This window comes from Atractosteus spatula, chromosome 2 (assembly GCF_055471065.1).
Source record: "Atractosteus spatula isolate fAtrSpa1 chromosome 2, fAtrSpa1.hap1, whole genome shotgun sequence".
Lineage (NCBI taxonomy): Eukaryota > Metazoa > Chordata > Actinopteri > Semionotiformes > Lepisosteidae > Atractosteus > Atractosteus spatula.
The window spans coordinates 37,782,049-37,794,472 of NC_142707.1; the positions used below are offsets into that span (position 1 = coordinate 37,782,049).

A 12,424-nucleotide genomic window follows, 5' to 3' on the forward strand; every position below is an offset into this window, starting at 1 on the left:
TCAGAATTTCATCTTCTTGTCCTTTAATGGGCATCAATAAAAAAGAAAAAATATAAGGTACCTGCAAAGGTATCTGGTACATAGTCCTTCACTTCGATGTACACAAAAAGAGCAGGTAGTGTCAGAGGTTGGTTCTTTTCATTTCTAAGGCCAATGTAGTGATAACCTAAAAAAGAAGGATTTGTAAACTAAACAGAAGCAGTGTCAGCAAGACAATGAATGAGTCAAGCACAACATGCCTGGAGCTCTTACCTGGTCTGATCGCAGAGACAGGGATGATACGGTGGCCTATAAATTTACCACCTTCTTCGAATACTGCTATTCTCAATGAAGCTAAAGAGGGCAGCACAACCTATGAAATAAAGGCATTGTTGACAGTCTGGTGAACATGATGCATCACAGAGAAGTTTCATACGTATAAATCTGTTTTATTCTTCTGACAAAAATTTAAGTCTTACTTTTCTAAAAAATACCACTACATAATTTTAGAATATTGTAGAGTAGTTTTTGCCATATGTACATTTATATTGGAATTATTCTTCATGCTAATCTCTCAGGACATACACAATACAACAGACGCCATATAATGTAGACAGTACCTTACCTTACAAACATAATAAATAATAACAGGAATAACAAATATGTTGTAGGACCATATGATTTTTACAATTTTGAATTTTTTAATCATTTTTTATTTATCATCTTGGATTTTTATTGTTAATTAGGACAAAGATATTATTTAAAAATCAGATATTACAATTTCAAATGTATGTGTTACTTCAAAATAACCACTGTAAACTAGAAGATATTAAGAAATGTAAAGTATTTCAAGAATCCCCTACATATTCATGCTGTAACATGTATGTATATACAGTATACCGAACACTAAAATAAATCACTATGTATGCACAGTATGTTTTTAGAGAAATAATTTAAAGATACTTTAATGCTGATTAAATGTTTAAAGCATTATGTTGATTACTTGAGAATTCATGACTGACTGTCATATAATCTGATCTCATTAGAGAGAATGTTGACTGGACTTGGGGGACAGAGTGATTGAAAAGCATTGAATGTAAATGTAATGTAAAAAAAGTAACCAATATGCTCCATGTATCAAGAAAAGAACACCTCTGTAACTCTCTGTGAATGTTAGAAAGTCACCCAAGTCAGCATATTATTGTTTGTTAACTGGGAAACTGGAAAGTGGAAAGATGTTGCAGCCAAATGACAGGTTACAATCTGGGACACAATTCATTCACCAAAACTGATGGGCCGGTCCAAGTTTGATTGTATGGACAGGAGTGCTGGTTTCTACATCACTCCATGTTTGCTATATAATGTAAACCTGACCGTGTTTTGTTAATCAATGTTTAAGACCTCACTCACAGCCCTTCCTGTAGTCTTATTCTAACATAACAACACATGTCCTAATGCTGCTCATACAGTATAACAATGGCTTTTTTACAAGATGGGAATTTAACAGTTGTGTCGTGGATTACCCACTTGGGCTCCATTATACATTTTTGCAATTAAATGGGATGAAGTATGACTTGAGACCAGTGAAAAGGCACATGCTTGCTCAGCTTTAAGAGAGGAATGAAATAGAATCCCACCAGATAACATCTCCTTACTGTTGCAAAGCATGTGTCACAGATGTACAGATTGTATGCTTCAACCGTGACTGAAGACACATCATGACACACTATGACAGTAGACCCGCTGCTGATGACAAATGTTATATAGTATAATGATATGACTTACAATGTTTCTTGTATGTTCAATAAAACGTCAAAGCATTTGCTATCTAAAGGATTTTTTGTCTTTTTCATGAAAGCTTTATGTATTCGTTGCAAAGAAGTGATGTTTTTTATGCTCAATATACAGTATGTTCTCTCACCCTACTCTATGTGATTAAATTATATAAATTACAGCCTGTAGGGGTCACCCTCATTCTGCTTTTGTGCTTGTGACTATGTGAGCATAATACAGTATATAGGCATTTGAAGATCTAAAATGAAAACGTAGCATTTAGCTATATCATTAAAAAACAGGACTTTGTGAGTTCTAATTTTATATTGGATAAGTGTTAATATCTTCCGTTTTGTGTATGACACAGCATAATGAAACATGCTGTAATTTTGAAATATAGACAATGGAATGGTTTTTGAATTCCCTCTGAGTTATGTCAGACAATAATGCTTCTTCATAAGTGCTTCTAGCTTCCACTGAGTGCATAAAAACGTAAGGGGAAGTCACAAAGTAAATCTGAGGCCTAGTCTGAAACTTGTATTCTTTAAAATCTATTTTTAAAATAAAAAGCTAACAAATTAAAATCAAAAGTGCATCCAGATGTAGAAATGTGTTTATATACAGTATAGTTAGTGCTGAGTTTGTATCTGTTCTGCAATCAAAAGGGAGAAGACATATAACAGCTGTAATATTTGTTTGCAAAGACAAAAGTAATTATTCCAGTTTTAGTCATGAGAATTAAAATGATATTACAGAACTGTTTCATTGCCATTATATTGTGGCTTATGAGGGGTAAGAAGAAAATTGTTTGTGCAGAAGATTCTGGAATTACCTGATATTGAGAAAATCGTAATTATTTCAAATACTCTACCGCATTTGGTTTACTTACCTTCTTAAACATTATAGCCTCCTCTTCCCAAACAGGATTGACTGCATTTCCTTGGGAGGTCTTTGTCTTAAAAGCTTTCCTTCTTGTATCAACCGGAAGTCCAAACATGTCAATTTCTACATACGTTCCAACTTTCTTATCTGACAGAAACTGGCCAGATATAATCTAACAATAAATAATGATATTATTATTTAATTATAATTGTTTATTATGACATAATCATAATACTTTATTACATTTATTACATTACTTAGTTGTTTAGGGATTGTAAATTCCATTTAGAAACTGTATTGCTCTGTACTTCCGAAGGTCTACCATGCCATAGGTGTACAACTACTCTATCTTCAGTACTGGACATTCAGCCTTTGGTGATACTGTATGTTTCACTGGGCCCTATGGTCAGTTTACATTTTCAGTCTCTCTGAACAGTAATCCCTCTGGGGTTATGGATAATCTCCCCATAAGGGGAAAGTATAACAGATAATTCCCCTTAAAGCATTTTTCCCTTCTCAGTTCTTTTAGATAGTGCCTTCTTTACCCAGGTTGCCTTTCAGAAATTATTTTCTTATCTCTGGTTCTCAAGCACATTTTAATCACTTTAAGGAATGATAAAAATATTCCCTAGTCTCTCCATCAGTTCATTTTTAACCCTTTAAGTCTAATCCTTTCCATGGCTGAGGCTGGTTGGAAAGGGATGCTTCTCAATGACCAACCCTGGCATTCCTGAAATAGTAGCAGCGAGGTTTGCTGTTACCTTCATTCCTTTCACATCTAGACTGTCTAATTGTTCCTTTTTCACCAAAACCTCATGGGATCCCTTCAACCCACACCAGCAGCTATAGATACTACAGTACATCTGCCAGCGAGCTCTCACCTCCCTACCCAATGAAGCAACCTAGCTCCTTGTAGACTGTGCTCACTGGGGGCAGTTAAGCGTGCTTAAACCTACTTTGTTACGATAACAATAGATTTGTGGAAATTAACAGAAACAAGTAACTTTGTTGGAATGCACTCTCAATGCTTAACTGTACGTCTATCAATAAAAGTCAGTTATCTTCCATAAATGATTAATAGATTAATAGTGTTATTAACATTTAAATAACAAATTATTTTTAATTCAACAATTTTAAAATCTTCAAAGGTTAAACAATTTAGTTCTGGTACATTCAGCCTAGGGAATATTCTAAATTCAATATGACCTTTCAAGAATATATTACAAAACATAAGGAAGACAAGCTAATGCAAAAACAACTGACCTTGAACTTCACAAATTAATCAATTTTATAAATCCACAAGATTCATTCAAAATACCTTAATACCGATATAAGAATGATTTTGAATGTGAGGTGATCATTTGGTTTATTAAGTTCATTTGGTTACTTAACAGCTAAATGATCCAAAGATTGATTTCAAGCATTTCTTTGAAGACGCCCAGGGATCAGCTTCAACAACACGGATGAGCAGTTTGTTACATACCGTACCCCACAACACTTTTTATGTAAACTAATACCTCTTGTTCTTGGTTGAAAATGTGCCTTCCCTTAGTTTTCACTTGTGCCCTCTGGTTAGTGTTTCCTTGATTCAGAATAAATACTAAGGCATGACTGTGGATTTTAAATAATTGAAACAGGTGCCCTTGTGGTCTTCTCAAGAGTAAAACAATTGAATTCTTTAAACCCAAGAAAGTACTGTACCTGATTTTTCTTCTCTGGATTTATTCAAGAGCAGCAATATTGTCCTTGTATCTTGTCTAGCAGAACTGTATACAGCAGCTCTTACTAGTACATTGTACAACTTTAAAATGGCACCCCTTCATTAGTATCACAGTTTTTAACAATATAATTTAACAGACTGTTAGCTTTTTATTGCTTCCCCACATTGACTGGAAGATGAAAATAATCTGTCCACATAAATACCAAAGCCCTTCTCATAAGTAATTCACTTTCCTATTTTATATTTGTAGTTCATGCTGTTGGTATGTTAGCTTGTATGCAACACCCTACACATCACTACATTAAAACATTAGTTTCCAAGTGTTTGACCTGTCCTGAATTTAGTTTAAGCCTTTCTGAATTTCCTTTTACATATCCTCAGTGTTTGCTAATCTTCATAGTCTGGTATGAATAGTTGTCTGTAAATGTGATTAGTTAGCAAACTATACCAGAATCTAGATAATTGATTTAAGATAAAGAGTATTTCTTATCAATTTTGTATTTTAATATGTAATGTATTTATACAATATCTTTTATTAAAAGCATATTTATTTATTCAAATACTTTTAGTTTTAACATTATACGACCAGACAAATTAGAAGGTGACAAAACTGCAGACTCACCTTGACTGATAATGTATTTGCTACTATTCCATCCACAGTGCTCTCTGTGAAAGGATCAAAGTGCTTGTCTGGGCGCCTCATAAATTCAGGTTTGAGTCTATATCCACACTTCCCATTATATTCATACATCCCCAAGTTTAACTGCATAGAGAGGTCTATAGAAAAACAAAAGGTCAAATAAATGAGAATCTGAAAGAACACAACCTAATCTTAACAATTTAAAATCATAAAAGCATTCCAGTCTGTCTTTGAATCCATGTTTTATCAATTTTTTACCATGCATGTAGTACATCCTCTTCCGTTGGCATCTTGCATGAAAATGTGATAGGTGTAATCTTACCTATTGTCTGGAAGTTTAATGCTACCAGCTGACACCCAGCATTCCAAAATACTTGAGGCATGTAGTTGGAAGAATCCACTCTGGTGCCCTTTGGATAAATTCTGCTGAGCTGTAATTTGTTGTACCTGGAGAAATCTTATTAAGGAAAAGGACAAATCAATGTTTTTCTAATATAGTTTCTATAAAATGTAATCCCTGAGATATCTTACATTACATGGCAAACATAAAGATATGTTACATTAAAGAAGGATAATCAAATATATTCACATAGTCAGAAACTATTAACATTTGTTTGATAACTAGTGCACTGGCGCCAATTGCTTGCCAGGTTAGGCCCCAGCTCCCCTACAACACTGAGTTGGCCGAAGCCTTTTGAAAATGTATGGATGAATGAAGTACTAGAGCAAATACCAGAAAGGCAAAATGTGGGTGAAGGCTTTTCAACTAAATACATTTCAGCTAAATAAAAACACGGGCATCCTAAACCTAAATTAAGTTATTAAGAAGAACAGGAGCATTGGTATTAGCAGTTACATGATCTTAACACCTTAAGCCATTATGGGATAAGCTTAAAAGAAAGAGAGAAGAGTGCAGCTGGTATGAATGTGATCCTAGAATGACTAGACCTGAAGGTACTAAAATATACCATTATTGTGAATCTCAGCTAAAGTTCTGTGATAATTAGAGTTTGGGTACTTATTTTTTCTATTGAGAGGTGAACTATTGCTATAACAAACTTGAAATAGAACAAGAGTGAATCATGTCCCGATTTGCATTTACTTTTGTAAAAGCTAATATATTTCCAAAGGGATTAAGCTTGAGATGAGGTATTGTAATATGTGACACTCTTATCATGTTAACCACCAGATGTTATTGTTAAATTTTGAAGCATCTGTTAAACTACTAAAGTTTCTGCCAACAGTGCTTCCCTTTCAATAATGCACTGACATTGGTGAACCTCTAGAGGGCAATAAATACAAGAGCCAGAAAGTTACTTAAAAAAACATGCTTGTTATTGCATTAGCTATATACTGTAACTGGTCTTGAGGAACTCAGTGCCTTATATAATATTATTATGATATAATATGAAAACAGTATATTATAAATTACCGTAATTGAATCATATAAACTTCAGTTGCTCAAAATATGTAAATAAGTCTATATAACAGGATATCCTTCAAACAAATATAAAAACTGTTTAGGTGATTTTTCTTGTTTAATACAATAACCCAATAACACAATCTGCTGCTCATGCATCCTTAATATATCAGAACTGCCATATTTTCCACCATGGTCAAAGTAAGAGTCAGTGATTTGTTAAATGTTTAAAACTAAATAAACTATTTTCACTGCACCACATTAAGGAAGGTGTTGTGCCTTTCATTATAATTCCAGTGGTCTCATCTTGTTTTAAAGCTATGTTAACTTAATTTGTTTACAATATGGATGGTACTATAAACACACTTCACACCGGTGTTTACATTTGCCAGCAGCCTTATCATCCTGCAACCCACAACTGGCAACCCACTGAAGCTCAGCAGGTGTGAGCCTGGTTAGTACCTGGATGGAAGACCTCCTGGGAAAAACTAAGCTTAGCTGCTGGAAGAGGTGTTAGTGGGGACAGCAGGGAACTCTCACCCTGCAGTCTATGTGCGTCCTAATGCCCCAGTATAGTGATAGGGACACTATACTATAAAAAGGTGCCATCCTTCAGATGAGTTAAACTGGATCCTGAGAGGTCCTGACTCTCTGTGGTCATTTAAAAACCCATGGCATTTCTTGAAAAGAGTAGGGGTGTAATCCCGGCGTCCTGGCCAAATCTCTCATTGGCCTTTACCAATCATGGCCTTCTAATAATCCCCATCTATGAATTGCCTTCATTATTCTGTTCTCCTCCCCACTGATAGCTGATGTGTGGTGAGCTTACTGGTGCACTATGGCTGCCATTGCATCCATAGTGGATGCTACACATTGTTGATGGTGGTGGGGAGCACTTTGAGTGGAGTGTCCAGAAAAGCACTATATAAGCATAAGGAACTATTATTTCAAACATTTGTTTTTTGAGTTTCAAATACAAATACAAATACCTTCCTTAAACAATACAAAGACACAAACCTTTGAGTTCCATTACCTGAGTACCTATCTTCACATATAATATCTCAGATACAGACATTTCACCAAACACCATTTTAGGAGGCAAATTAACTATCTAACATTCTGATATCTTTGATACTTAATTTAAAATTGCCAAAATAGTTATGTAAATGTAAAGTACATATATTGTATTAACTTTTCTGTTTCTTAAGCACAACAACAGTCAACAGGGGATATGGATTTATGATGCAGCACACTTTCCAGAATCTCAGTATCAAGAGATTTGTTTTTTTGCTGGACTGGAAAAATGTCTGATTGCATGATTAGAAGATGAATGTTCTTTGCCAGCTAGGGTTTATGTGTTGCATAAGTTTTTTTTTTTATTGATTGACAATGATTTCCAACTTAAAAAAAAACACATTTTGGTTTCTTAAATGAACTGGAACAGCACACTGACAAGAAAGCTCCTTTCACTTTCCTATAGAAAGCTCAATGGATAGAGCATGACACAAAGGAGTTTCTAGAGTGATTTCCACTACAGAGTAGGACTTTCTCTTTCTCTGTATGATTTCAACTCTGACAGTTCAGACATTTAGTTCATTTACAACATGACAACAAGAGATGACTTAAAAACCATTTGCCTGTCAAAAAAGATGTTCTATTGTATGAAGTTGGACAACAGAGTTTTTGCCCTTTATTGCAAAAATGGCCTAAAACACTAATAAATAGGTCATGGCTGTGAGCAGTCCTCAATGTACCTTACAAAAAAAAAAGCTTTTGAGTAAGTGCTTTGATCGGTAAATGCGATAACCTGTGCCTCTACATCAGTGGGTGTTTTAAAAAAAAATAGGATGCTGAATCTTTAATTCCATGCCAAATAAGACAAATTAATAAACTAATTGTCTCAATAATTTTGCAGAAAACATTTCTCCAATATAAATTAATGGGATGTTTTCAGTTTTAATGTACAGTATTTCACACACTTACTGAAATGCTATCAGATATTTTGTTAAATATTGCAACTGATACAAGTTCCACAAACAAGAATAAGCATTAAAGATTCAGTTATTGTATTACTACTTTTTATTAACCAGTATGCTACCATCACTCTTGCAGATATCTCCAGGTTATCTGATGGTCAAGTTCATCAGCTGACAATAGATACTGCTGAGACAAGGTACACAATGCAATCTGCTGCAGCTTACAGCAAGCTGTAGACTCTGCTAAGGTGTAAGGAGATCAGCATCACATAAGCAAGATTAAAATTACCAAAATTATAAAAAGGGATCACACTGAGACATACTGAACAGTATACTGTCTAATGATAACCACAGAGGGCCAGAGATATTAAAAGGTTGAAATCAAATATAAGTGTTTTGTACACTTAAGTAGGCAGATTTGTCTGACACATTACTGAAAATAATTTAATATTTTGTACTGTGATTCAGCCTTAACTTAATTTTAATTAAAAAAAGGATATTCCACAAATTCCACAGGTGACTTTGTAAGTTGCTCTAGAGCTTTCGTTTCCACAAATGATGACATTTCAAAACTTCGATTAATTTCTGCAAAAGAAACATTTAGTTAAACATAATTTATTCATAATTTTAAAAATAATTGTCCACACATTCATAATCTAATTTTATCTATAATTTATACATGTATAGCTTTGTATATTCAATGAAGCTAAAAATTATGCTGAACTAATTTTCCTGGTAAAGCTGTAACGACTTGCAAATCAGCAAATTATATAATTATTTGTTGAGTCAACATGTCCATATTGGGTATTAATATATGTGTTAAAAATGACGAAGTATTTTGAACTTATCCATAAAACTGCGTACTTTTGGCAGCCTCAAAACTCTCAAACTTCACAGGCTGAATGTAATTCACCAGGTTTGACATTTCTTCTGTGGCAAAGGCTTCACTTCCTGCAGTTCCCTTCATAAAGCAAAAAACAAGGAAAAACAAGAAATGTTCATCATCAAATCAATAGAATCCTGTGGTATTCACCAAACACTAATATTAAAGAAAAGAAGAATTCCAAGAAAAACACTAGAGGGCATTCTTGCTCTGTAGAATAGCAAACACACAGGAGAGGGTATTGTTGTAGTGACATCCTTGCTCTCATAAAGAAGTAATATTTTCAGATTGAAAAAAAATATACTAAGTAGAAGAAAAACTTCAAGCAACATATACATTATTACCGCATTAACATTATGAAACAAAATATACCCATTCTGTTATTTTAATGGAAATAGACTAAAGGGAAATTATAATGCTTAAAAAGTCAAAGCAATTTAAATTTAGAGTGCCAGTATCCGTCACTGGCTGTGTCAGCCTTATATTCCATGTCAGGAAGTTCTGGAACAAAGATCTAATACCTTACATTTTAAATGTTTTTTTAAAAAGCAATACAGATCATGACTACTCATTTTATCCACAGGATTGATGATACACATTAACAAATTTGGTAATGGCTTAAGGACAGTTATTTCATGACTAGGGCTTATCATGCTTGAACATAATGTGAACTGCGACCTATGAGTAACAAGCAGAAACAAAGCAGAAGCAATTCTTATTTAGTGATCAAAAGAAAGGTTGTGTGTGGGTGAAAACATTATAATTCATATTTAGGTAAAAAACAGACTGGTATTTATGTTAATTGAAATATTCAACGGTCAAATAGCAACTAATGGGTTGCAAAATGATATTATTATTAATTTTTATTACATGAAATTAAACAACCCAGTTCTTTAAATTACAATGATATGACAAGTTGGAAAGTCCATGTAAAATAGCCATAATATAATTGTTTTCTTAAATATGTCATCATAGGCCTCCATACCTCATCCATGGAGGACTTCTTACAATCATCATCGTCATCATCTTCATCTTCACTCTCAGCATCTACCTCCGCTGGAAACCAAATATACATTTTAAACACTATTCAGAAGAAAGGTTCAATAAGGCTCATTCATGTGCAGTATCAATCTTAAATGAACAGTTACAGTATTCCCATAAAATGAAGAAAAAAGAAATCAGTAGAAGTCTCCAGGTTCTACATTGACATCCTCAGTGGAAAAGCTCTGGGTACTGGATTTATTTACTTTAGATCTTACAGTTGCCCACATTTTGTCCATTGGAATTCTATGTTTTACAGCACAAAATTATCTGCCAGTTTGAAAACCACACACACCTCTTCCAGAAATAAACATGTTAAATACATTTTTTCCAAGGTCATTATTAGGGCTGTTTGTGTTGTCATAGTTAACCATATAAAGAGTTCAGAGTGTCATAAACACTACTTACTTCCAAATCAGACAATCAGCAGTGATATATCATATAATATAGTGTTTAGGCACACACATAGAAAGGTGTGCTGAGATACAGCCCATGAGACTGAAAAGTATGCTATGTAACACCTGGACTCCAATTGTGGAATTTTCTAAACACAAGATAGGGTATTAATTTTGTTTCGCTAACAGATTAAACACGTAAAGATGTACAGTAAACATATCTACATGTAAACATGTAAAGCTGCTGAATACAGGTGATCAGTGGAGGAGGCTACACTGCCCATTTCCATAAAAATATTTTTTTCCTGTAAAATTTTCAGTGTTTTTTCCCATGCCGATCAGATTACAGACGTAAAAAAAAAAACTCTTAAATTCCTAACAGATAAATTGTAGAAAACAATATCACTATAAAACAGTGGTTGTCAACCATTTTTTACAGTCTAAACCACTTTGGTGTTTGGATTTCTCCTGTTGGGTCACATATATTTTTTTTAAATAGCCCCTTGTAACTCACTGTTAATGTACAGCACATACACACAAATATAAGCACATGTGTAAAATAAAGTATCTAAATATAATTTAACTGACTATTTAGGCATTGCAGCTGACTTAAAAATATTATACAGTATATCATATAATACAATGTTTCGACACACATATCCAAAGATGTGCTGAGATACTACCCATGAGACTGAAAAGCTGTATGTTTCTCAACACTGGGGCTCCACTATCCGGTGCGGTGGCTCTATGGCTAAGGATCTGTGCCTGTGACTGGAAGGTTGCAAGTTTGTATCCCACGGCCAGCAGAGGAATCCTATGCTGTTGGGGCTCCTGAGCAAGGCCCTTAACCCCAACTGCTCCAGGGGCACCATATAAATGGCTGACCCTGTGCTCTGACACCAAGCTTCTCTCCCTGTCTGTGTGTGGAGAGCAAGTTGGGGTATGTGAAAAGACAAATTCCTAATACAAGAAATTGTATATGGCCAATAAACTGATCTTATCTTATATCTGAATTTTTCAACTGATTTAAAATTATTTGATGCAGTGTCTCCTCTTCTCATTTAATTGTTTCAAATCTTTAATAAAACAGTATTTTAAAATGTGTTTTAAAAAATGTTCAAAACAATAACTGTAAATTTAATCCTGAAATAATGTTTTAGTTTTCTAGTAGCTACTCAAAATTACTATAATGATGATTATTACATGAAATTATAGTAATGTTTGCAGATCATCCAGATCAGCAAATAGTATAGAAAATGCAAAGGAAATTCAAAAAGATTTAGGTAGAACAAGGTTAGGGAATACCTGGCAGATTACATTTAATATAGACAAATTCAATATTTAAAAATATTTTGGTCACCATGGCAAAAAAAAATTCTGGAATCTGTTTAGACAAAAGCAATCAAATATTGTACATGTCCAGGCTCAAAAGCAATATGCAAGCAGAGACTTTAAAAATTTCACAACATATTTACATAAAGAATCAGTAGATGACTTTAACACTCTGGTCTTTTGTTGGCCAACCATACCTGAATATTCTTATTTAATGCTGAAACAGATGATCTTATTTAATTTTAGGACCACATGACAGACTGCATACTGTGTATTTTTGCTAAGGAGAAGGGTCCCCATTTGTAGGTTTGTACTTTGTGCTTTTGTCTCTCTAGCCAGCAAAAATCACCATCACACACCTCCCATTTTTAGGGAATGCTCAG

The 12,424-nt window shown here is 34.0% G+C and overlaps 1 protein-coding gene across 1 annotated transcript in view; it reads right to left on the bottom strand.

Annotated features, from left to right (window-relative positions):
* The window catches only part of plcb1 (phospholipase C beta 1), a 366,687-nt gene that overhangs the window by 66,287 nt on the left and 287,976 nt on the right, over positions 1-12,424 (bottom strand). The window contains exons 16-23 of the mRNA XM_088933143.1: positions 10,259-10,329; positions 9,255-9,351; positions 8,891-8,975; positions 5,317-5,441; positions 4,977-5,131; positions 2,642-2,806; positions 253-352; positions 62-166 (exon numbers count right to left, since the gene is read on the bottom strand). Coding sequence (XP_088789269.1) covers positions 62-166; positions 253-352; positions 2,642-2,806; positions 4,977-5,131; positions 5,317-5,441; positions 8,891-8,975; positions 9,255-9,351; positions 10,259-10,329 — 903 coding nt within the window. The remainder of the gene's footprint in view (positions 1-61; positions 167-252; positions 353-2,641; positions 2,807-4,976; positions 5,132-5,316; positions 5,442-8,890; positions 8,976-9,254; positions 9,352-10,258; positions 10,330-12,424) is intronic.